The sequence below is a fragment of the Diorhabda sublineata genome, chromosome 1 (assembly GCF_026230105.1).
Source record: "Diorhabda sublineata isolate icDioSubl1.1 chromosome 1, icDioSubl1.1, whole genome shotgun sequence".
In the NCBI taxonomy this organism is placed as follows: Eukaryota; Metazoa; Arthropoda; class Insecta; order Coleoptera; family Chrysomelidae; genus Diorhabda; species Diorhabda sublineata.
The window spans coordinates 19880950-19906506 of NC_079474.1; the positions used below are offsets into that span (position 1 = coordinate 19880950).

General features: G+C 32.5%; 1 protein-coding gene across 1 annotated transcript; it reads left to right on the forward strand.

Moving 5' to 3' along the window:
• Window positions 1–1662: 1662 nt before the first annotated feature.
• On the forward strand, window positions 1663–2760 carry LOC130452433 (lymphocyte expansion molecule). Its single transcript, XM_056791715.1, has one exon. It carries the CDS (start codon window positions 1663–1665, stop codon window positions 2758–2760), a length of 1098 nt encoding a protein of 365 aa, XP_056647693.1.
• The last annotated feature ends 22797 nt before the right edge of the window (window positions 2761–25557 follow it).

Sequence of the window (25557 nt, forward strand, 5' to 3'; positions counted from 1 at the left end):
TCATAAATTTCCGTTTTCAATAATGACGGCTTTGGTGGAAAATTGTTATTCGCCAGTGGTGGACCAACTTTTTTCAACTTTAATAACTGAATATCGACAGAATTTTTCCATCTTAGGAATATTTCATTGGCTGATGATTTGTTTCACACCCAAAACTGTGGTGAAAAAAATTAGATGATTGCAGATAAACTATTTATATTTGCTTACCTTAAGCAGATATCGAAACAGTAGTTAGTTGAAAATAAACAAAAGGTCGATATAAAACCAAATAAACCGGGTATTTTGAATGACAAACGAGAAATAAGCACTCTCATCAAAAACTATTATTTTTATTTTGGAGGAAATAACATCGAGGATACAGTCAATATACTCATATGTTTAAGAACTATAAAAACCAAATTAAAACTGTAATCGTGAGATTATGGATTAACCGAATAACGTCTAGTTCTTTTTTGTTTGCTCTGCCTGACCATCGAAAGCTCTGTTTAAAGAGTGGTGGTCGATGTCACACTAGTCCAGCACCCTTTGGCCGAACGCCAATTTTTTTAAGGTGAAAATTAACAATGTCTCGTCTAAACTGCAGTTGCGTTAAGCTTCCTCCTTGTTTTTTTTTGTGTATTTGCCAAGCACCTTGAAACCTTGCATTTAATATATAATGAGTGAATATTTTCAACCACCATTTTTTCCCTCAGATCCCAATCAGGTACCTTTAAATATTTTTAATCATTACTTCTGTAGTCCCCATATCAGAGTTATAGGTGCCGATGGTATGTGGTCAAGATACTTGTATTATTCTTTCTCCACCACTAGAATATAGACTGTTTCCAGTGGAGGTGCCCTATAAACATATTGATACTAGATTAACAACCCCATTATCAGCCCAACGAACATACTTAATATGCCTTGTCGTCCCTTTCGTCACCTGAATCTTCGATAGCTCAATATATATCTGATCAATGTCGTTTCTGTAATTAATTTCTAATGCTTATTTTAGAGTTAAGCTTCTTCTGAAGCAAACAGCACTTTTGTTCAAATAATAGGTAGTCTAAGCGCCTAGCGTTATGAAATTGTAACGGACTGATAATACCTAACGAAACCTCGACATGACACTATATTTTGTGAAAATCAACGGTCACAATAATGACAAAATGAAATGGTGTATACACAAAATTTGGCTCCATTCCAATTTCTTTGAATTAACAAAAACCATTAGGTACGCAATCAAACAAGTGATTTTAGGTCTATATTATATAGTTTTGTTTTATTTGCTTATTTCAACTGTTCTAAATCAAAAACGAGCGCCATCTCGTTAATTTGCTGTATAATAAGATTACAGCTAGAAGATTTAGTGGAGTCTATACTCGGGTCCATATGGTAAGGCTAAACGTTAATGGGTTAACTCACAAACAAACAAACAACGAAGCTAAATGAAGAAAATAATGTGAAAAGAATATGGTATCCAGAAATTCATTGATAATTTGATTAATAGACGTGTGAAATTCAATATGTCAAATAAATGTCATTCACAGTACATAAAATTTTAATTTTACATAAAAATGAAGAAGAAATATATCTTATCTAATAATGAAATGATGTGTAATGTGCTTGGCATTTATTTGACATTTCTAATTGTACCTCAAGTTTATCAACAACATATTTAGAATGCAAAAAAGGAAAACTATAACGGCCGTACCTCATCCACCATTTCTATTTGCAACAAAAAAATTTGCGACTATAGGACTCCATCCGTCTTTGGACAAATCTGGGAGTCAAAGGAAACCAATTTCTCACGCTGGACCAGGTACTTACGATCCTAAATTTCCAACATGCTCTTTTAAAAACGGATATCTTTGGAAATTGAAGGTAGAAAGCGAACATTTTTCAGAGTATCGCGGCGATAGAAATCCAAAATTGCTAGAAGAAGCAGCGTTTCAGAAAACTTTAGGAGGTCCCGGTACAAATGATGTTAATGAATCTATTTATCAGAGACAACGTGATTCTGTATTCGATAATGTTGGTATGGGAATCGGTAAAAGGTTTGTCCATATAACTCCCGATAGTCCTCCGATGAATACGTATTTTCGGAAACTTAGTGATTTTTCAACTTTTAAGAAGAAACAGATGTCTGACACAGCTACTTTCGAATTTGACGGATTTATAGATCGCTTTAAGTCTAATGTTCCATCATATTTATTACCTTCTAATATCTATAACATCACGAAATACGATGGTAAAAACACAGCAGATATAACCAAAAGAGTAGTATCCTCAAGAGGTCCTTACGAATTATTCACTGGCCCAAGAGATCTAACTACTATAAAAAACTACTTCGCACCACCTAGTTTTCATCCTCCCGAATATTTTTACGTGAAACCAAGTGATTTGGACTTTCTGCTTCGCCATTCCTCCAAATCAAAAACCGGAAAGTTTCTAAAGGGAAACAGATTCACGAAGAAACCCTATGTTAGACATATGCTGAACGATCTAAGTTTATGCTATAGAAATCCGAAGGATCCAGGTCCGGCATATTATAATGTGGAAAGTTATGGGAGCATAACAAAAAAACCACCAAATTTACATGCTTTTAATACATCAAAACCGGTTGCAAGACCCCCACCGGCAAACTGGACTATATTTCCTGGACCTGGTAGATATACACCGAAGTCTCCTAAATGTATGAAACAGAAGAGACCATCGTGGGTATTTCTATCAAAGGCGGAGAGGAAGATTGTCCAAGAAATTGATTATGCTGCTTTTTGATTATACAATAAAAATATTGTTTATTCTTACCTTACTTTTAGACTAATCAACACATTTGGGGCAGTGGTTTGTGGTATTAGATCTAGTCTCAATACCACGAGAAACAATATTTCGAAGGTACAAGACTGGCTTGCTTATGTGCAGCTGGAGCCATGGAATCTTGCCCAACGGTTGCATTAGAAGTGATTCTAGATCTCCCACCTTCATTCAACATCACTTAGAATGTTCATAGGAGAAATCAAGACTCAAAAAAACTGTATACTTTGTTTTGCTTTTATAAAGAGTAATTCATAAAAAAAGAAATTGATGAAATTGTAGAAAATCGTGCAAGGACTGTGGTTAGATGGCCACCATATCAATCGTCCTGAATTGAGCACAGATGAAGGAAGAAGTTTCCAAAAAGTATAAATCTCTCAAAATAAGTGAAAGTGGACGAGAAAAAAAAAAGATAATATGGAAGATGGACAATATTGCTGACGAAATAATCCAGCCAGTCAGTGTAAAATATTGGCTACAGCCAGTCACCTTCTGATTCCAATTCTAATTTGGATTTGTAAGAAGTAGCTCTAGTTATACATATGACTTTTTATAATGAATTTATTTATTATAAATGTGGTTTAAAAATCGAAGTTTAGACCCTCATACCTCTATAACCAATATGAAACAATGTTCTTCATACCTTGTCGTATTTGAAATATATAAAAGAGATAATTATATTTGAATATGATACATACTTTAGATTCCTCCACTTTTGGTGTTTCAATTAGGCAGTCGACTAATTTCCTTTTTTATTTGTTCATATCTTTGATTCTCTTATCGGTTTACCTACCCCAAAAATTATGACAGATAAATGGAATCTACTAAAACGTTATCAGTTTCAACTGATTTTCTCACACGGATACAGACACAAATAAAAATTATATTTAAACAACTTGTTAAATAAGAGCATCTACAGTGCTTTTACTGTTTTTCTTAATAAATAATTTAATTTACGAAACTCTATATATCTGTCCGTGTATATATATACATACCCTCGAGCCACAGAAAACTGTGTGAATTTCAAATGCGGTGCTACAATGGTCGTAAAGACACTTCCGTTTATCACGTGATAAGAACTGACAGATTTATACGCCGACTGACAATTAAATACAGTGAGCTTTAACTGAAGAAAAAAAATGGGGTTGATTTATATGCGCACAAAAAGGTTATGTATGCCTTAAAATCATATTCGTTTGTGATAGCGCCACAATACAGGGCGGATTGTATTACATTTTGAATTGATAAGAAAAAGATTTGTAGTATTTAGTGTATATATTTATGAAAAAGAAAACACGTTAAATATAATTTATAAATTGATATTCTTTAACATAAATATAATAAAAAACATTCAACCCCCTAGGAATGACAGGTAACTATCATTTTTCAAATGAAAATCTATTCAAGAATTTATCGTTTTCAAGTTTTTCTTAACAGTTGAAACAATCTACAACTAAAAACATGCAAAATTGAATAAAATGTGAAGCAAATCAACAAACAAATGTAATAACGTAAAATCAGGCGATCGCGCTCGTCATTTTATCTATTCTCGTCTTTATATCCACTTTTTGGAAAATTTTGAATTGAGGTATTACCACACATTGCATTCGTAATGTGTTGGTACTTGCTGAAACCATATCACATTCACTGGTATTTGAGGATTCTAGGAAATCAGCAAGTAAATTTGTTGCAATTACATCATTTTGAAATAATGATAGCAATTCAAATTACTCCCAATTAAAAAGGTACTAGTGATATGATCTCTAGAATCCTTGCAACAACATATTCATTATTTGTTTGATTGTCGTACCGTTCGTTTGAGTTTGTTTTGATTTTTATTAAGTTTGTTATTATTAACTAGCAGCACGTTGTTGTTTAGTATTGGCAGACATTTTGATCTGGATTTGGCCGGATACGATTCTCCTAATTTGAGATACATTAATGACAAAGTCTCTAATATAATCAAGAATCAGATTCTCCAAGAAATCTTTGACTCGTTAGCAGGTCGTATAAATCAGTTAAGCAACACCAACTATTCACCGACAAATGTAAATGAAATGAATGTAATCCACAACATCACCGACATGTGTAGTGTTCAAGCCAGATTAGTTGCTTGATTCAATACGGGATATAGAACAAAATCTCTTCAACATATCTCCAATGCTCCAAAGAAAATTCATTTCCACGAATGACTTAATACGATCTTCAAATTCGATCTTGTTTCTTGGTCTAAATATTGACGATGCCTTTCAATGGGTAGAAAATATAGACATTTTGTTGAAAAAATTATCCTCTGTTTGTTTTGCCATTAAATCAGTGTCTAAGCAGTTCAATTCTCGAACTGCTTTAACAACTTAATCGTTGTTCGAATCGCATCTTTGCTATAGTTGGCCGTACTGGATATCTTGTAGTTTGCACTTCTGCGAATCTATCTTCAAATTACAAAAAAATATTTCTTTCCGGAAGTCAAAAACTAAGCAAGACCATGGTATTAACGTTGAAGTATCACAAAAATTGCAAAATAATGAATGAAAATTTATAAGAAGAGAACAGAAAATTAGGAATCTTCAATTGATTATTTCTATTATGCAGTATATTTGTAAATTCTATATATATTTCTCAAGCTTTTGAATGGTTAATTCTCACCTTTGATTTCACACGTTCATAGATAGATAATTTACGCAAGACAACTAAGAGGCTCAAATAAAATAACAATATAAGAGAAACGATTACTCAGTCTCTCATAATTTCGCAAAGGATGTGACATACTATTTATGATTATCATAAGTAACGCGACATGTGGATAAGTGAGACGTGTAGTGACCCCTGCCAAGAGTCATCACTCAAAGGTCGGGCCCAGCCCATTTGACAAGTCGAGAGAGGATGCATTTTGTTAACGTCGTGAGGAGAATGGATTCGAGACGAATTATGGCTAAAATATGCCGTAATTGATGCCGCGGGTTAAATATAACCAGAGAAAACATTGAAATAACTCTATCTTCGATAATATTGAAGCAATTTTAACTAAAATTTAAAACAGTGCTACACGAATTTCTGTTAGATCATAACATAGTTTATAAAAAAATGTGCTTTATATCGATATAAGACTATATTAGATTAACTAGTCATTTTGATTTTTCCATGTTTATAACTTCTATTAAACTTTAATTAGAATCACTTTAAGTTAAAAATAATTGACTTCTTAAAACGAGAGCTCAAACCCACCTCTACACTCTTACGAGGATATATTGAAAAATTCTTACTATAGAACCAAACAAAATTTCAATGTCAAAATATTTTATTACTCAACATATTCTCCTCTTAATTGGATACATTTATTACAGCGAACCTGCAACGCCTCTAGACCTTTCAAAACAAATGTTTCTTCTGGCTCTGCAAACCAGACCTCCACAGCTTTTATTACCTCCTCGTTGGAAGAAAATTTACGACCTTTTAAACTTTTTTTAGTTCAGAAGAGAGATGATAGTCGGACGGAGCCAAATTTGGTGAATAAGGGGGGTGTTCTACTTATTCAAACACTAATTTCGAATCACTAATTTTTTGTATGGCAACATGAGATTTCTTTGTAGGGGCGTTGTCCTGCAAAACAAAACAACTTTGGATAGCTTTCCGCGTTTTTTCTCTTCAATTTTTCCCGTGGTCAGTACTGTCGAATAGTAATCTCCAGGTATTGTTCTATCTTTATCCAAAAAATCAATCATGATCACTCCATGGCAATCCCAATAAACTGAAGCAAGAACTTTTCCAGCAGATTTTTGGACACGAAACGTCTTAAGTCTTGGAGAACCAGAGTGTTGCCTTCCGTCGATTGTTGCTTTGTTTCTGGATCGCAGAAATGTACCCAAATCTCATCCATAGTAACAATTCGGTTTAAGTCTACATCGTTTTCAAATCGAGCACAGATCGAACGCGATGTTTCTACCCTTGCACGCTTTTGATCAACATTCAAACATTTGGGGATCCATTTTGCAGCAATTTTTCTCATGTCCAAATTGACGTGAGCTATATGATGAACGCGCTCGTATGAAATATTCAGTGCTTCAGAAATCATGTCATGAACTGCATCGATATTTTCGGGGACTGACACAGAAACTGTTCTTCCCGATCGGTCATCATCTTCAATGGAGAATTTACCTCTTTTGAAGCTTGCAGTCCAATTTTTCACGGTCGCATACGAAGGACATTGATCTCCAAGGGTATTAAGCATATCTTCGTGAATCTGCTTACCTCTTAACCCTTTTAAATACAAGTACTTGATGATTGCTTGATACTCTAGTTTTCCGATTTTCACAATTTCGGTGAACATCTTTTTTCTTTTAATTTATTGCGTAACTCTGGTTATTTTTTTGACGTCAAACTTTGCACTGACACTTCTAATAAGTTATTGTTCGTTGCTATGGTAACGCAATATTTTGTTTATGCATGGAACTGGTCTAGACTAACTAGATATCAATACATCCTCGTACATCTGGTAGAAATCAAGCGCTATAACAAATAAATTCCTTTAAACGGAAAAACAATCCAAAGACAGTTATAACAAAAACATTAATGAGAGGAGAGACGGCTGCTAAGTATGTAAGTGATATTATGATAGGAAAATGGAAGGATAAAAGAGATGTTTTGTATAGATATAAATAATGAATATGGAAACGATCTCATAGCGAAAAAAAAATCCGAGCCAATTTTCCATTACAACAAATACATGGGCGCTATCCCAGTGAACAGAAAACGCTTAGATGGTACAAAAAATTAGCAATCCATTTCATTCAGCTGATGACAGAACAAACACTAGTCAGAAGATATGATGAGTCGCTACATGTCGTAACAAAAATCCCTTCAGTTAGAAATGATGGACGTGTAAATAGGAAGCGTTGCAGAGAATGTTCCAAAAATAAGCTACGTAAACAAAAGATTTACTACTGTGCAAAATGTCCGGATCAACCTGGATTTTGCGTTGGTTAATATTTCACCAAAGCACACCTGTAGAAGGAAATATACCGAAAATAAATAAGTTTATGTTCCGAAGAATAATTATTTGTTTATTATTTTGAAATTATCTATAAGTGCAATTTCCTTTAATTAGTTTTGGTATTTTTTATTGAAATATGATTGTTGTTGGTGAACCAATATTTTCCAGCTTTTGTTATTTTTTGATTTTTTACGTTTGTATATGCTATAAATAGACATATTTGAGTTTTTTCATTGTTTTTATAACCTCTTACCCTAAATGACTAAGAATTTGTTGTGACTCCTATCGGAGCCAGTCAGCACTCTGCAAGAAATTCGTCGCCATGTGCGCACGGCTTCTATGAGAGTCATGGATAAAAAAAGTGAAAAACCCTGTATATACACTTTTTGAATACACCAATATCATTTTGACATTTGGAAGAACGATTTTATGTTCAAAAAACATCGCCGCTCCTGAGTGAACCCTACTTCCTAAAAGTGTTAAAACATAATTTGGTGAATGGTAAATGAGAAAAAATGATTAATGCCATAGAGGATACCACCTCTTCCCAACGATTTTATCAGAAGGTTTGAATAGGCCAAAATACTGCATGGATCTGCCTATATTTAAGAAAATAAATGGCAAGTGAGTACCCAAGGGATGAAGAAATTAAAATTACCGAAAAGCTACGAATTCAAAACAAATATTAAAATAAGCATAAATTACATGGAATCATGATTTTGAGAACAATTACTGTCGATATTGTATCTTGCTTAATTAAAAATAAAAATTGATTAGTTAGAGCCAGACCAGAATGTACCTTCATTTTGATGCTAGCTTGAAGTTAATGTTGTTTTAGTTTCAAATTGTGAAACCACGTCGAATATTTAAATAAATAATCAGTATAAGTTTGAAAAAAAAAATCGAAATGGAAAAGAAATTTTAGCTAGCGTTAAATGTGACGGAAACTAGATTCAAATTATGGACATAAATCTGTTCGAAAAAGGTCCCGATTTTCAACAAATAATATCCCGAGAATATTTCCAACGCCCGCCAGAAAATACGAGTGGAGTTGAGGAATGAGAATCGTGTGCAGCGCAGATATTATTGACTATCTGTCTTAAACTTATAATTTACACCCTTAACATTCAGGGTGTAAAAACGGGTTCCAGTCTCGAACGCATATGAATCATAATGATGAATTAACGACAAACATTTAGAAAACACCCCTCAACCGACGAGCGAGTGAATATACGTCCTCCATTTCTGAAAAGCCATCAACCAATAGAAACGCCAACTTTAATGTTAATGTCTTCTTTCAACGATGCTTTTGTTTGGTTTCGTTTGACCGCGTGTAGGAAATGAAGTGGGATTGTTTGTTTTTATATTCACGTTAGAAAATGTTTACAAAAATCAAATTTTATAATCTTGCGGTTGGAATTAGAAATAATGTCACTCGATTTTATAATACCTGATTAAACGTTAACTATATTTATTCAAAGACGTTAATATTACTTTTTAGTATTGGTACCTATTTGAACAAAGGTATTAAAGCTAGGTGACTGATAAAAAATGCGAAATTCAAGAAAAAATTGTATTTTCAATAAAACTTTGTTTACTAAAACTTTGATTCTTCTTCCAAAGATGTGAATGAAGTATTTTTTATGTGTCATTCTTAATGTCGTCGCTTTTACCATCTAAAGCTGTCTGATGTGGATCGAAACAATAAGCATAGTACAACACATGACGCGAAATATCATAATCAAAAGTGTACGTATCACAAGTTCGTTCCAGCGACTTAATTCCTTCGATGCTATTTCTATTACATGTTAGCTGCAATCCTATATAGGAATCTAGTTACTTTGGGTTCAAAAACCAAACAAATTTACGTCAGAAGCGCATGTCTAAAACTAACCCTCACGTCTTTTGTGGTAGATCATATCTTTTTTTCTTTCCTTTAGAAGACTGAAGGTTTAGTTTTGGTTGCTGTATGGCAAGTACCTCAAATCATGTTAAACAATATTTTTATGTTACAAATAATTATATTCTTGCTCGTTAAGTCGTCTCTATAACAGCTCTCATTGTGGCATTACTCTTGACTCCATTATGCGTTATTTGGTTATATCAAAACACCTTTGATAATAATCGATTATTTTACGATTAGTGAAGCGTAATATTCAAAGGATTACGTTGAGAGACGAGTGATGAATAATAATCGATTATTATCCGCTCGAGTGATATTCTTTACGAATATATAATGAATGGACTGTCTAAATGAATTAATTGGAAACATACAATAATTGTAAGTAATTTTTGGAATATTTTTAGCTGTTGATAAGCATTTTTTTCAACGATGTTAAGATGACGTTCAGGTATGGCTTGAGAAAGACCGTGGAAGAATGACCAGTAATTTGAACCAATTACTGTGAGTTTTCTCCAGATTTTGTCGAAATACTTCAAACAGAGAACCAGAGGAGCGATTTTTACCTTCTTGATATCAATCCAAATACTTTGCCCACTTAGACATATTCATTTAATGAGTTGATTGATACTTATTGAACAATTTTCGTATCAAATTCCTGTCCTCTTCTAGTCTGAGTTTGGTATTAAGAGCGATACACTCGTTTTGACATCAGGTGTTTTTGTGCTCAACATATTCTGTAACAGAGGCAGTGAACACATGTCTTGACATGTTATATGTTAAACATTCAAATGAAGCGGTAGGGTTTTAAAGCCATGATCACTTTTGAACAATATGATTTTGTATTTAATTAAATTCACCATGAATATTCACTTCGCTCTCGAAGAATTCTACTGGGCATTAGCTGCTTTGTTCCCATGCCACGTGAGCTCGACGGCAAATATTTAGTAGACCTTTTTTAATAAACCATCCTGTATATTTCTATCATAGACGAAAACTTGTCGATTTTCGTTGTAATAATTAACTATACAACCGAAATATCTATGAAAGTGTCTGTGATTCTAATTTTATCAGAAATTATTCAGAATAATTATCATTGTTAATTTTAGCTGTTGCTGTCTACTATATCCACATTGGATGAACACAAAAAATTTCACTCTATAATTTTTTAATGTGTTTAATGCTGAACAAATATTGATATACTGCCCCAGTACGGAGCTGCATTTTCAAGTGTGAACTTGTACATCTGTAATTGATTTGTTAAATTAGAAATATCTGTGGAGTGAGTGTTTTTTGCTTAATCTCAATACACAAATTGTTGCTAATAATAACTGACTGTTTCTACTGAAGTTTTCTACTGTTGTGGTACCAAATATGTTTAAAATATTGGAAATATAAAAATTTGAAGTAATGAAAAGTGTATCCAAATGTTTGTATTAACAAAAACGTACTCACAGTAAATCAATTTTCTGTAAACCTGTGTCACGCTAAATCCGTCAAATATTTTGATTCCAAATAAATAAAATTTTGTCCACTTCATTTTGACTATTCTACCGTCTACCTATACGTAGAAAGCTTTAATTTTGCGATTACATTTTTATTTTGTGACGTTTGTTAGAGAAATAGAGAACATGAACCATTATATGAACAAATATGTGAAGATAGAAGGAATATAATGAGGAAATTTCCCGATTTCTTTGTTTACGAATTAGAAAATGAGTGTAAAAGAATCATAAAATAAAATCGTTAAACAAATCACTGATGAGAAGCGGTCAGATTTTATTACCAGGAAAACCTGTCTGCACTTATCATCTTAGTACAACTAAAGAAAAGATAAAAATTATATATAACTAATTGTTGGACAATTAAAGTTTTTCAAAGAACCGTTTATGCCGCAGTTTTTAGTTAAAAGAAAGTGGAATGCATAACATGCTATAATCTCATGAAGAAATCTGTAGTATATTGAAAATATAACTGAAAAATTATAATAGAGAAAAATCTACAAAATATATCTATATAAAAGATGAGGTATATCTTTTTAAATTACAAAAACGTGATATATATATATATATATATATATATATATATATATATATATATATATATATATATATATATATATATATATATATATATATATATATAACTATTCAGAAAGTTCCAGTTCCACCAACGTTGTAAGCTACCAGCATTCCACATCATACTCAAAAAAAACTGTAAACGCTACAAATATAACCACTCAATTGCTGATGATAGAATGATGAAAATTTGAAAATGACATAACTAATTTGTATGTAATTTGATTGATGACTAGTAATATTATCAAGATAAAAATTAACTTACTGGTCAAATGAATTCAAGTCGTAATTCAAATAAACGCGTCTGAAAACAAAAATATGAAAAATTAATCATGTTTTATTTGGATAGTGCTTGAAAAACTCATGACATGATTTTCTATTAGAAATTAATTGTTTGTTTTATACTTTTCTCCAACGATAGCCCAATGAATTACCGAAGACAATCTGCTCCTTTTGTGCATTCTATTTCTTCAAATTCTCTTAAAATGTTGGACCATTTTATTTAAAAACTTATCCAAAATACTATAAATATTCTACGTAATTCACATTCAACTATATTGGCTTTAGGTTTTTTCTATTTTTAGTTATAGTTTTTCATGAATAGGCAATTCATTAATTGGAATTTTAAATCACTTGAATTCCATAAATAAGAAACTTTGAGAGTTTGACCAGTCATAATACTATTATGTGGTTTACTTTATATTTCATCATCCGCATAATACGGCACTGTATTTCCATATTTATTGCTTCAGCAGAAGTGTGATTCGTTTTATTTATCCACATTTCCTATAAATGAGTAGCATGTAAACATATTAATCATAAAGAAAAAATTGAAGGCCTTAATTACTTATTATTACAGTGTCTTCACAAAATTATGACTAATAATGAATGACACTGCTTTTTATTGCTGTAATATATTTTTTTTCACATATTTGCTGATCACTTCAGTTTCCAGAATTGCAGAACTGGATATACTATTCGCAGGAAACGATTCTAGCTATCTTCTTTTGATGATAAGTACATCATAGTTTTCAATAATTTGCTGACCACTCGTTTCTGTGGAAGCCCTTCGCTTTGCTGTACGTGCGTTTCTGATATTCTCAAAAATGATGTCTTTAAATAGGTCCAGTTTGCGATCAAAATTTTGAGAATCATTTTTAATTGTAGAAACATTCCAAACCATTTCCATAAATTTATTTCGCTTTCTCTCATACTTAAAGCTATTCAGAAGCGATCAGTTACGAATTTGAGGTATTTTTAAGACTTGTTGAGAAATTTTAAAAGGTGCTAAAACAAATTGTTCACCCCAAAGAAACAACGTATTGGTCGCCAAGCGTATAATAACTAATAACTATGTAGTAATCATATGTAATGAGAGGAAGATAAATATTGAGTTGATATTTCACATAAACCGCTATTACCGAGAAATATTTCAGTTATATGAATGACGAAAGAAGGCAAATTATATTTCCAAGATACGCTACTGTCCACAAGGTCTACTACCTAATAATATGAAATCGTTACTTCGATTCACGTGATTTATTCCACAGGTGTCTTGATTTGTGATGAGGCGTTTCCGAAGATTATGTTCCTTAATCGTTTCATTTTAATTGTATCTTCTCCGATATAGGTACTTCGACAACGTTTGGGATAGCGATGCAACCGCTTGAATGTTGCCTTCAAATCAGTTCTTTATCTCGACAGTTTCCACTGTTATTTATTGGATGTGTGATACTGATAGACCAAATGAAAAAAATATATATGTAGTCCTAAATTTCGAAAATCGATTATTTGAGATTGGGATAGTACTTAATATGACGCTTATAATTTGAATAGAAGTAACCGATTCAACAGCTTGTTTGTTTGTTAGATATAACTACACAGAAACTTACGGGAAAACCATTTGTTTACCCCACGGCGCCCACTTTTAAATGGGCATCAGCTGATTATGACAGTTCTTTAGATAGCTCAATTGACATGTCTAAAGACTGTCGTTAGGTTTCAATATTCTCTTGAGTGCGCTACAACTCGAGACGAGTTTTAATCAAAATTTAGATTTTTAAATCCTTTAATTTGTAAAATTCCATATAACATAAAAATGCACAGTTGTAATTGGTTAGGTTAGGTTAAGTTAGTTAAATGGAATAACAGAATATGAATTTGTGAAACAGGTCTCTAATAGATAAAAAATGTAATATTTTTTATTGGTTTTTATTTGTTTTGTTGTGTCTAGAATGTAGAATATTTTTCACTGAAATACATATACGAGTTGTATAATCTTCATGACAACCACAATTACACATTGTAACAGAAATTAAAATTTTTATTTTATATTAAAGTCACGAGCTCGCGCACGCCAATTCTCTTATTAATATGTACATTATGTGATAAATTTAGACAAAAATATTTGAATCAGTTGATTATGTAATTCTTAGAACATAGTGTGATTTTTGTAAAAGTTGTTGAAACAAAGTCATTTATCTAATTTCTTGCAATGAAGTCAGCACATTATTTCTGTAGCTGCTTTCCAATTTTACTTCTTTTATCTAACCTTTTACAAGTTTTTACCCTCGTTCATGTACTTCTGTTGGATTTTAAGGACAAGAAACAATGTTTTCACCTGCGTCAGCATACAAATCGGTATTCAATTTAATAGTCATTTTCGTTCCCAACTTATTGAGTTGGATTGTATAACTTCCTGGAGTATATTTTGTCTATCAACCAGTTTGGCACCTTGTTTACTACCTCCCGGTTTGTACTTATATGTTTACGTTTATTAGATTAAAGCAAGACATAAAATAACCATGACAAAATAGCTCGTACCTGACACGTGACGTGTTATTTCGATAATTGAAAAACTCTAGAGCTATAAAGTGTAAGAGGCGTAACGCGTCGTGACGTTGTCATTTCATATCAAGCTGAATCTTTGCTCAACGTTAAATAGTCCTGAAGTGATGTACAGGAAAGGTTAAATTATCATTTTCAGTTTACTTGGATTGACGTTTGATATTTGTTTTACTCAAGTAAATACTAAAATATTCATGTGTTATAGTTTTATTGAGAATATTTCATACAAAAACAGTTTTTGGTTAATTTGATTTGAAGATTAAATGTGAGATACCTAAGCGTTGGTTCTCAAGGTTAATTTGCGGCTTAGCTATAGTTGTGTCTAGTTGTCAATTACGCGAGTACGGACACCGTCGATCTAGACTAGTTATGTTTCACTCCAAACCTCATTGTGTCAACCTTTATTTTCCTCAATTTGGAAACTTTGTTACCTACCTAACCACTTCCCTATCTTTTTCCTTGTTATAGCATTTTTTCAAGCATTTTCTGCACACATTGAACTTCTTAGATTTCCATTATCTATTTCTGCTATTTTTTTAAGCGCTTCTAAAGATGACATATGACAGATGACAGATTAAAAATTATAATTTTATAGACATCAACATTTATTTCGTTATTATTGATATACAACATTTCGTTATAATGGAAAAACGAATAATGAGCTAGATATACCTAGAAATATTTCTAAGTTATTTAATAGATTTACAAATTATGATAAATCTTTAGGTCAAGTCGTTTGCAAGTTTTGTATAGTTTCACAGTCATTTCTCTAATCTTATTTACAAGATATTCACTATCTCATCTGCAATCTCGTCTACTATTCGTGTAGAGGTGATATTTTTGCTCCATTTGTTTCCTGTTTAGCCCCTCTCCATTTCAGTTTGTTTTCCAGGTTGTTTATGTATTCCATTTCCTTCTGGGTCTACCTAATCTTTTCTTTGTTTGTTTTAGTTTGCCATATCACTTCAACTGTCGACGTTCTCTACATAAACTACTGCAATATGAATCCCATTATCTGTATCTATTATTTTTTCTATTATTTCACTATCCAATCCTGCGTTGAACTATTGGATCAAAAAATTGCCTATGTATCATTTAAAGGTACAAAGAAGCGATATATCTCCAATTTTTGCCATCGAAATCTTCTAATTTGTGGATAGGTGCTGTTATTGCTATGTTATACTTATCTGGAATTATTTGCTCATGACATTGTCATCCTAAATTGTCATAAAAGTTTGAATATAAAATAAAAATATTCATATTTAATAAAGTATTGAAATAGTTATTTATGTATCAAGGTAAAACTTTTTGTCATGAGGCTGGAAATTAGCTGCCGAGGCGTTTAGCCAATAATTAGTCTAGTCAATATGTAGAATAGGTTGTGAGTGCCGCGTTTAGTTACACAACAGAACAATATGCTTGTTTTTTAAACATTGGCATGAAAATATCGTTTCATTCATTTATATTAATGACAAAGCAGTAAAAGAAATGCTAATCGTAATGTTAAAACGGTGTTAGCTGGTTGACATTTAATCGACATGGAGAGGATGGTAGTTCAGTTATTTCAGTGCCTATACACTAAAAAGCGATTTAACTGACGATTTCTATCGACCAATCGGCAATCATGTTTTAATCCACTGCCGACTTTTCGTCCTGGCGAGAGTGTGTAAGTGATTAAATCCCGCCATCTATAAGTGTTTCCTATCTGGATTGTGATATAACAGGAAAATTTCCAAAAGCTTGATTGTGAAAGATAGAGTAAACAAATTCCTGGTAAAACATTATTTATTATTTCAAATTCAGTTTGGTTTTAGAAATCATAAGTCAACTTAAGATGCAATGCATTTAGTAACAATCACTATTTATTAATGCATAGATAAAGTTGAACAAATAATATATATATATATATATATATATATATGTTTATCGATTTGGCAAAGGCTTTCGGCACCGTTCATCACTCCGTTTTACTAAAAGCCTTGGAGGATATAGAAATAAGAGCTCCAGCATTTGGTTTTTTCGAAAGTAATCTAGAAAATCGAAAACAACAGGTCAAATAAGTATAACAAAAGAAGTGACATGTGGAGTGCCTCAAGGAACGATTTTGGGCTCTTTGTTATTCACTATTCACATGAATAATATATTTTTATTAGAGAAAATGGGTCAAATAATTAGCTTCGCTTATGAAATTGTGGTTGAATGTAATAACACAAACTATTAAAATTTGAAATTGGAAGGGATTTTGTAGAAATTAAAACTTGGTTGTTCTGTAAATTGTAAATTGTAAATATTGTCGGTGAGTTTCGAGAAAACAGTTTATCTACCAATCGGCAGCCCCGTAATAACTCAAAATTTGATCTAACTATACATCATTCTTTCACAATAGAACTAGCTAATGAAATAGATACCTATTTGGAAATAATGTTAGATCGTTGTTCCGATGGAAAATTCATGTGGACTACTTAACAAGAAAATTATGGAGCCCTATATAAAAAATTCTTGTTTGAAAAAAGAAATGACTTATAGTTTATTAGAGTCTAGTGGAATCACATTTAATTTATGGATTTTTGCATTACAGCTTTCGCAAAATTTTTGATAAACCATTCACCAAAGCGAAATTATTAAATATCAAATTTGCACTTCAGTTTAAGACAATACTTAAACAGAGATAAATCACAAGGTCGAATGAAACAAATAAACAGAAATATGTCATACACATTAAGAATAAGAACATGGAACGCAGAATTTATTTGTACTTAGGGCCTGTATTATACAGGGTCTTTCAAAACGTTCGCATGCGAGTTATATCACTGCATTAAGCGAAAAAAATCACCAAATATTCACATGTCTATAACCCATAGATTAATCGCAAATTAACAATAAGGTTTAGGCAATCAAAGCTTATGGAACGTTTAAGTTCCTCCCTGTCGAGCTGTGGAGAGAGATACAAAAGTATTTAGCTAGTATCGATAATAATATGCGCCGAAAAGCTTTCGAGTACGTTTTACAAACAAAGGTAAGTTCAAAAATGCGGCAGCAGCTAAATACTTTTACGGCTCTATCGACCGCTCGATAGGAAGGAACTTAAACGTTCCACAAACTTTGATGGGCTTAACCTTATTGTTAATTTGCGATTAGTCTATGTTCATTAATTCAAAAGGAACTGAAAACTTACATTGATTATGATTCGATATTTACACAATAATGATTTTATGTTATATGAAATAACTTTTCAAAGTTTTTGTTTCATCAATAAACAATTAATTGCTTTTGTATATTTATTTAGTTTTTATTCAATGAATTTTCCTACTATGTACAAACTTATCGTACAGATATTTTCTGTGGTTATTTACTTATGTGCTTATTGAAGTAAATATATTTCAATATAATTATTACTCGAACTTCAATTTCTTCATGGAACCAACACTAGTATGACAAAACGTTACGCAATAAATACACTTGTATAATATATTGAAATATACAATATATGAATCCATTATAGTTAATTTCCTTCTTAATTTCATTTGAATAAATATTCTACGCCTATGTTAGCGTGATGTCTCATCAACCCTTAATTATGGTCATAATAAAGAAAGACCCTATGACTGTTTCTTTTCGTTGATGAATATTAAACAGCTTTAACAGATCCCTGTAATGGTGATACTTAACTCAAATGTTGTTTTTAATGTAATTTATCGAAAGTGTCTAACAGTATACCGGTTAATTGAATTTGCTGTAAGTATACTGAGACGTTCACTTTCGAAAATGGATACAACTTGAATAAAAAGAAATAAATCTGTAGATAATATTTCCATTGATTTTTTTTACGATTATTAGCAAATTATAAATATCGTGATGTGAATTTCTCATTCAAAATTTTGTTTTTACTTTTTCTGTGACATTTCATGTAAATACAGGGGGTTAATATTAAAACGTACCACTTATTTTAGCCCCTAAAGAAAATACGTCGTCCCTATTTTTAAGCTAGTTTCCATGTAAACCTTAAAAATCCTATAGCCAGGGCGAACACTATCATTCAAATAGGTTACTGGTACTAACATCAAAACTTCGTGTTTTTACATGTTTCAATTTGACACGTTCACAGTAGATAATTTGTACAAATTCCGAATGGATTTTGAATATCTTTTGGACCTGTTAAATACGCAGCTTTGTTCAGGATATGTTCTGAACATACATTATAGATACATGTGTATCTAAAATTAAAATTTGATTTCAAAACTGGGCTATATGGATACAGATCAGGGCTATATGGTGGGTGTTTGATTTCTTTGAAGCCACATTCGTATACAGAAGCCTTGGAAAGCGGAGCCTTGTAAACTGGAACATTATCATGAAGCAAGCACACAAATCGGCTAATTTTGCCGTTCCATATTTTGATAATATTTTGACGCATCTGCCTTGTCGCTTGATGGATCTATTTAATTCCGTAGAGTCAATAAAAAGGATACTGCAGTCGCAAAATATTGTAACCGTCATTTTTTTATGCGTTTCGTAAATGTTTTTGGCTGTCCTTTTCGATACCACTAAACGGGATCCCTTTTAGATGTCTTATCATTATATAAACCATATTTTCTTCAACTTTTTCAATTATTCTTTCTTGATCCTCGCGGTAAAGATCTAAAAATCGCTCATTACATTCTACTCTACGTTGCTTTTGCACTGCGCCGAGAATTCGAGGCACCCAACACAAATTTTTGTCATATTTAAATGCTCATATAGGATCCTTAGAACACTTGTTTTGGAAATGCTGGTCGGTACATCATTTCCTTTTGTTTTCATGTGTTGATCACCTAGGACAAAATCTTCCACTAATTTAGTTAATTCCTGTACCTATCGAAACCATTTAGACCAATTTTTAATTGTTGAAAATGATGGACACACATTAAACACTCTCCATTCTGTTTTTGATTTGTGTTGGTGTTAATCCTAGCCAAAAATTTTATAACAGCTCAAAATTCAATTTGAGTCATTTTTCAAAACAACTTGTGATGTAATAAAATGGATCGAAGTAGCAAATTAAAACTTTGTGTAAAGCAGTAATGCTTGTATAAAGATTTGGGCGAATGCTATATGAGGCCAAGAATTCATGGATTGTACATATAATTTGTTTCGTACCTGCAAATGCAGGTAATTGGTCAAGAAAACGCCGACTACGAATTTACACGTCATTAGTCGCAACCCTTTCCGAAATTCAGGTAAAAGGCGTGTAATCTGCATCCGTCCCATTATCTATATGTTAGTTTAATATCAATTATACAAATATACCCGATGTGGACGAAGTTTTGATGACATTTTTTAGATAAACTGTTCTGTTTGTTATATTTTAGCACTTTTTTACAAAAAAATGAGGTTTATTGCATTTAACTCCTGAATAACTGTAAATATGCCGAAACTAAAGAGCTGTTGGGCTTTATTAGGAAAAATACATTAAATTAACGCACCAGGTTGAAATATCTAATCACTGGGATTCCGAAAATGGAAATTCACCGATTGATATCAAATTTCCACCAGACACTTTATCACACATTAGATGATTGTATCTAAAGGGATTTTTGACGTCTCGATGAAAAAACATTTTCTTACCTAACCTAACCACGGATTTTCAGCTAGTTATATTTTGTGCGAATATTTAGATTTCTCATGACACAAAAAACCCACCTTTTCCTTCATCTAGCATGGTAATATTCTTTCAATGCTTTTTGCAATATGGGTATCCGTTTTCGAAACTCCAGCCCTATTAAATTTGTATTTTAATGAAAATAGTATTTCTTTTTATTTGTTTTTTCGGTTCATAAATAGAATATTGATAACCTCCTCGAATAATTACAAACGAGTAGGGCATTGTTAAAAAGTATAGCTGTTTGAGTAGTGATAATTCATAATCGAACACCGTCTAGATAATAGAATGCTGGTACCCAGCCCTGAGCAACTTATGTGCAAAGTTCTGTCACTTGTGATTTATAGAACTCAGTTTAGCACGCAATTGTAATAATCGATACCATAGAATGGGATTCATTGATTGCAAGTTGGTATAATGGTACGCTTTCATAAAATTGATATATCGCTCGAAAGACTAACATACCTAATGTATTTTTTTATCTTTATTCCGAATATACGGTTTAATACATTTTGTTATTTATTATTTTATGATTTCCAGTGACAAAATGAAATATAGGGTTGCATATTTGAGGTTATTATTATACGTATCGATACAAAATGAATTGATATACGAGGTTCAATTTGAAAACTTAACAGTCTCTATTAAATAGTGATTTTTTTGCTGGTATCTTTTTGGCAACACTGATTTGACAGATCACTCGTGAATCGCGTCTTGAGTCACTGTCAAACTTGATCAGTTTGGTCTATAATTCAATCATGAATCGACTTACGGACGAACAACGCTTGCAAATGATCGAATTTTACATTGCTCGGTTAAGAGAGTGCATCGCGCACTTCTTCCAATTTATGGGCAGTTTGGCTTTCCTATTGAGGAAACTATTCGGAAGCTTGTGACTAAATTTCGAACCCAGTTGACACTATTTGACATTAAACCACTAACACGCAAATGTATTGTGAGGACCGAAGAAAATATTGTAGGTTGTAGCCTCCAGTGTTACTAATGACCGGGAAATGTCGATTCGCCGCCGTTCGCAACAATTGGGCTTTTGTTACTCCACTACGTGGAAAATTTTGCAAAAGGATTTGGGTGTATAACCTCATAAGATACGGCTGGTGCAAGAATTGAAGCCACACGATCTCCCACAACGACTAACATTCACTTTTTTATTGAAAACTTGTGCAGCGACGAAGCTCATTTCTGGTTAAATGGATACGTCAACAAGCAAAATTGCCGCATCTGGAATGAAGACCATTCAGAAACACTGCAAGAGCTTCCAATGCATCCCGAAAAAGTCACTGTTTAGTGTGGTTTATAGATCGGTGGCTGGAACGTTAGTGTGAATGGCGAGCGCTACCGTGTGCTGATTGACGATATTTTTTGCCCAAAATGGAAGAATGGGACATGCCTGATATGTGGTTCCAATAAGACGGTGCCACATACTACACGGCACGCGAAACAATAGCCAAATTGAGAGCCGCCTTCGGTGAAAAATTCATCTCACGTTTGAGGCCCGTCAGTTGGCCGCTTAGATCGTGTGATTTAACCCATTTGGACTATTTCTTGTAGGGCCATGTTAAGGATAATGTCTACAGGGATAAACCAGCAGCTATTGATGCACTGTAAGCCAATATTGAAGCATTTATTCGTGAAATACCGGCCGATAAGTTGGAGTGTGCCAAAATTGGACCTTGCGGATGGGATATCTAAAGCGGAGCTGCGGCCAACATTTGCATGAAATCATCTTCAAACTTCAAATTATACTGATCGTTCTATCGATTCCAATAAAGATTTCATCAATTTTTTCAAATGTTTTGTGGTTTTTTCCAAAATCAAATCCTACACCTTTAAAAAATCACTGATTATTTTCACCTCATGTCGGTTATCATATTAAATATTATTGCTGGGCGAAATACCTTAGTTGTGGATTTTCTGAACCATTGACTACAAATTAAAAAACGATAAAGATAGAATGCACTCTTGTCCAACTCCTCTTCTTATTACAACCTCAGGGGAACTATGCGATTTAGCGTCTATAGGTGACTTCTTCAGAATTTGTAGTATCTTGAAAAAATCGATAACACATGGAAGCCAGATGGATTATATCCCTTTACCTTTGAATGACCACTTGAGCCGTAAACAATGCTTCACGGGACCTAATTAATGTTAGAAACTAAGTGTTTTCAATTCTGTTTTTTATACACTGTTTTGTATATTGTTATTAAAAATATACCCAGAACGTGTTTCATAAGTCTTTTAGTTCTTAAGTCACCGCATTTTGTTTCCTTAGCTTTTTCGCAATGTCCATGAAAGTGTATTTAAACCAATCTGGTAGAATAATGCCGTAAATATTATTAAACAAGTTCTTTGGTACTTTTGTAGTATTTTCTACAAGTATCTTAAGTGTTTTACAATACAATCCATCTATTCCTACTGCTTTTTTACTTTTTCAGCAAGTTTGTTGTTCTATATACTTCGTGTTCGTCTATATTAGGACCAGTTGTTTCCTTTATATTTTCATATTCTAATCTATATTCATTAGATAGTTCTAGTATATATTTTTGCTAACGTTCAAGTTACTTTTTCAGTATAGAAACTTTATACATGGCTCTGTAAATGTTTGAATTTTCTATAGTCTACGTTTTCGAATATCCAACATCTTCTCGACCATCTTGAAATTGCTTAAGCCAGTAAAAACACGTGGAAACGTCAAACATTCATTGCCATACACTTGTTACAATAAATTATGAATTTCAGCTGCAGTTTCATGTAAAATTTCAAAAAAATCTGTTGCTCTATTTGTACGTCTATCATTTTCACGGCAAAACAAAAAACATACTGTATACAAACGAAGCAACGGCTACACTGGTTTGTCTTCAGACATGGTAGACATCGTATTCGAAAGAGTAGGCTTCACGCTAAACATCTGACAGTCGCTAACCTTTAACGCATGCGTATGTTTTCAGTCGCATCGTTAATTTGGTTACTTAATAGTCACACCTGGTATCCCCCGAAATCCTTTTGTTCCTTTTTGTAAACCGTTGTTTAGATTTCAAATCATGCGAATAAATAAAATTGGCATGTGGAAAGAGATAAAAACTAGAATATAGAAAGCAACAATTTCTCGATAATATACTCAAAATTTCTTAGTTTAAAAAACTAAAAAGGGAATTATTCAGCAATTTTAAAGAGAAGATATTCCAAAATTATTATGAATTACAAAAATGGTTGTATTTTATTTTATACACTCACACTTTTGATGTTTGGAAAATGCAAGGTTCTTATGGTGAAATAATGGTTTAAAATCCATTGTCTGCTTTTGTCGATTTGGATCTGTCAGTCTTGTCATTAGATCTATTGATATAATCACACCAAATGCGATAAGATTATGATAAAAATATTGAAGTTCGTATTCGTATTCATAACAACCAACCTGTTCATCTTTCCAAAAACAAACTGTATCATCAACAATAAACTTTGATATCAAGCAATAAGAAAAAAGTAACCATTCCAAAGACGACAAATTGGAACATTAGATAAAATGAGAACATCAGAAGGGTCTAATAGGGCGAAAAACTGACATGACAGGACCGTCTCAACGTGTGTTAGCTTAAAAACGTATACGAGGATCAGTAAGATAAAGAAATTGAAGAGAGATTGAAAGAGGAGCAAAGTGTATATAGAGAAAAGGAAAGCAACCGATAGATACATATACGTATTAAGAAGCTTCATAAAAGGAAAATAGAACAAGGAAAAGAGTTACATATTACATTCATTGATTTGAAAGCTGCATTCGACTCAACAAATAGAAAAATTGTATGGGTTAGTTTGAGTAGGATAGGAATTCCTGGAAAAGAAGCAGAGGTAACAAAAGAAATATATGGAAACGTGAGAGAGAGTTAAAAAGGACGAAACAAGAATAATTGGATACAGAAACTTTGAACGATACGATTATAGTAGCAGATAAATTTGAGAAACTGGAAGGGTAAGTGGACATATGGATAAAGACTATAGAAAACCAGAAAGTGCAAGTGAATTTCAAAAAAGGATAGTAGTAATCCAAAAACTGCAGCATGAAGGGAGGAAGAATAAAGAGAGTGCCCACTTTTGAGAACCTAGCAATTATTTTCACGGAAGACTAAGTATAATATTAGGGAAAACAATATAGCAGATGAAGGAAGTAGTAAAGTATCAAAAAGAGTGGAAAATATAAAAAAGGAGAGAGAAAACTAAAATTTTGATACTTTGAGCTTGGAAGGGCAAAAAAAGTTCTAGAGAAGAAGAAGTAGAATCATTTAGCTAATGCCCATACCCTATATGCCTGTATTGAGATTCTATTTCTTTGTTTCTGCTTATATTGACTTGAATAATTGAACAAAAAACAAGATGATTCACTTGAAAAAATACAAACAAAAATCTACATACTCATTTTGGATAGACAAAACAATAATTTTTGGATGTTCCACATTTCCGAATATTGTGAAACCGGCTCTGGAGCAGTAATGCGGAAAAGGGCCCGTAGAGGACAAGGGATGTACCAAACTCATGGTACAGATGCGAACTGTGGAGTTTTGATGTCTGTGTCACCTAAAACTCGAAGATGTGAAGTGTGTCATATTGAAGTTTCGTTATTGGCGTTTAGTTATTTGTTATGGCGGCACTTTCGAACAAATTGATTTAGTTTATGTGCTTCTTGGTAACGATAAATTCGAGAAGTTTCAAATTTTTGTCGTTTCTAATGTTTTCCAATAAATTTTTGTTTTATCTCTTGCAATCTGCAGAAAAAAATTCGTTATTTATCCCTGTCGTACGAGATAAGAAAAACGACAGATATATGAGAAAATTCGTTTTCTCGTGGTTGTTTTACTGTTATTATTATATGTCATAAAAGGCTTTTTAGGAACTTTCTATATAAATCGTACAAGGTCATGTCTATATTCAATCATTTTAGTTTTTATAAAACAAAAGTTCATTATAAAATGCATAATTAAACGGCGTTTCAAAATGAGGTGACCTCATCTCTAGAAAAGGTAAAAAACCTTAAGATAGTTAGAGTTTGTTTTGTAAAAATGTCCATAACGTCATCCAAGTTACAGGGCGTTGTACACATTTTAACACTTTTGCCGAAACTACTGGCACCATTGAATCCAATTCAATGAATTTATATCTAAATCTCATAGAGAGCGTAAGTTATATATTTATAAATATTATATAAGTTCCAACTAAGAATATTTAGAATATAAGAGTGGGTGTTCATTGTATATATCTGTGATACGTTAAGGATCTGCCCAAATGTACCCTGTGCGGT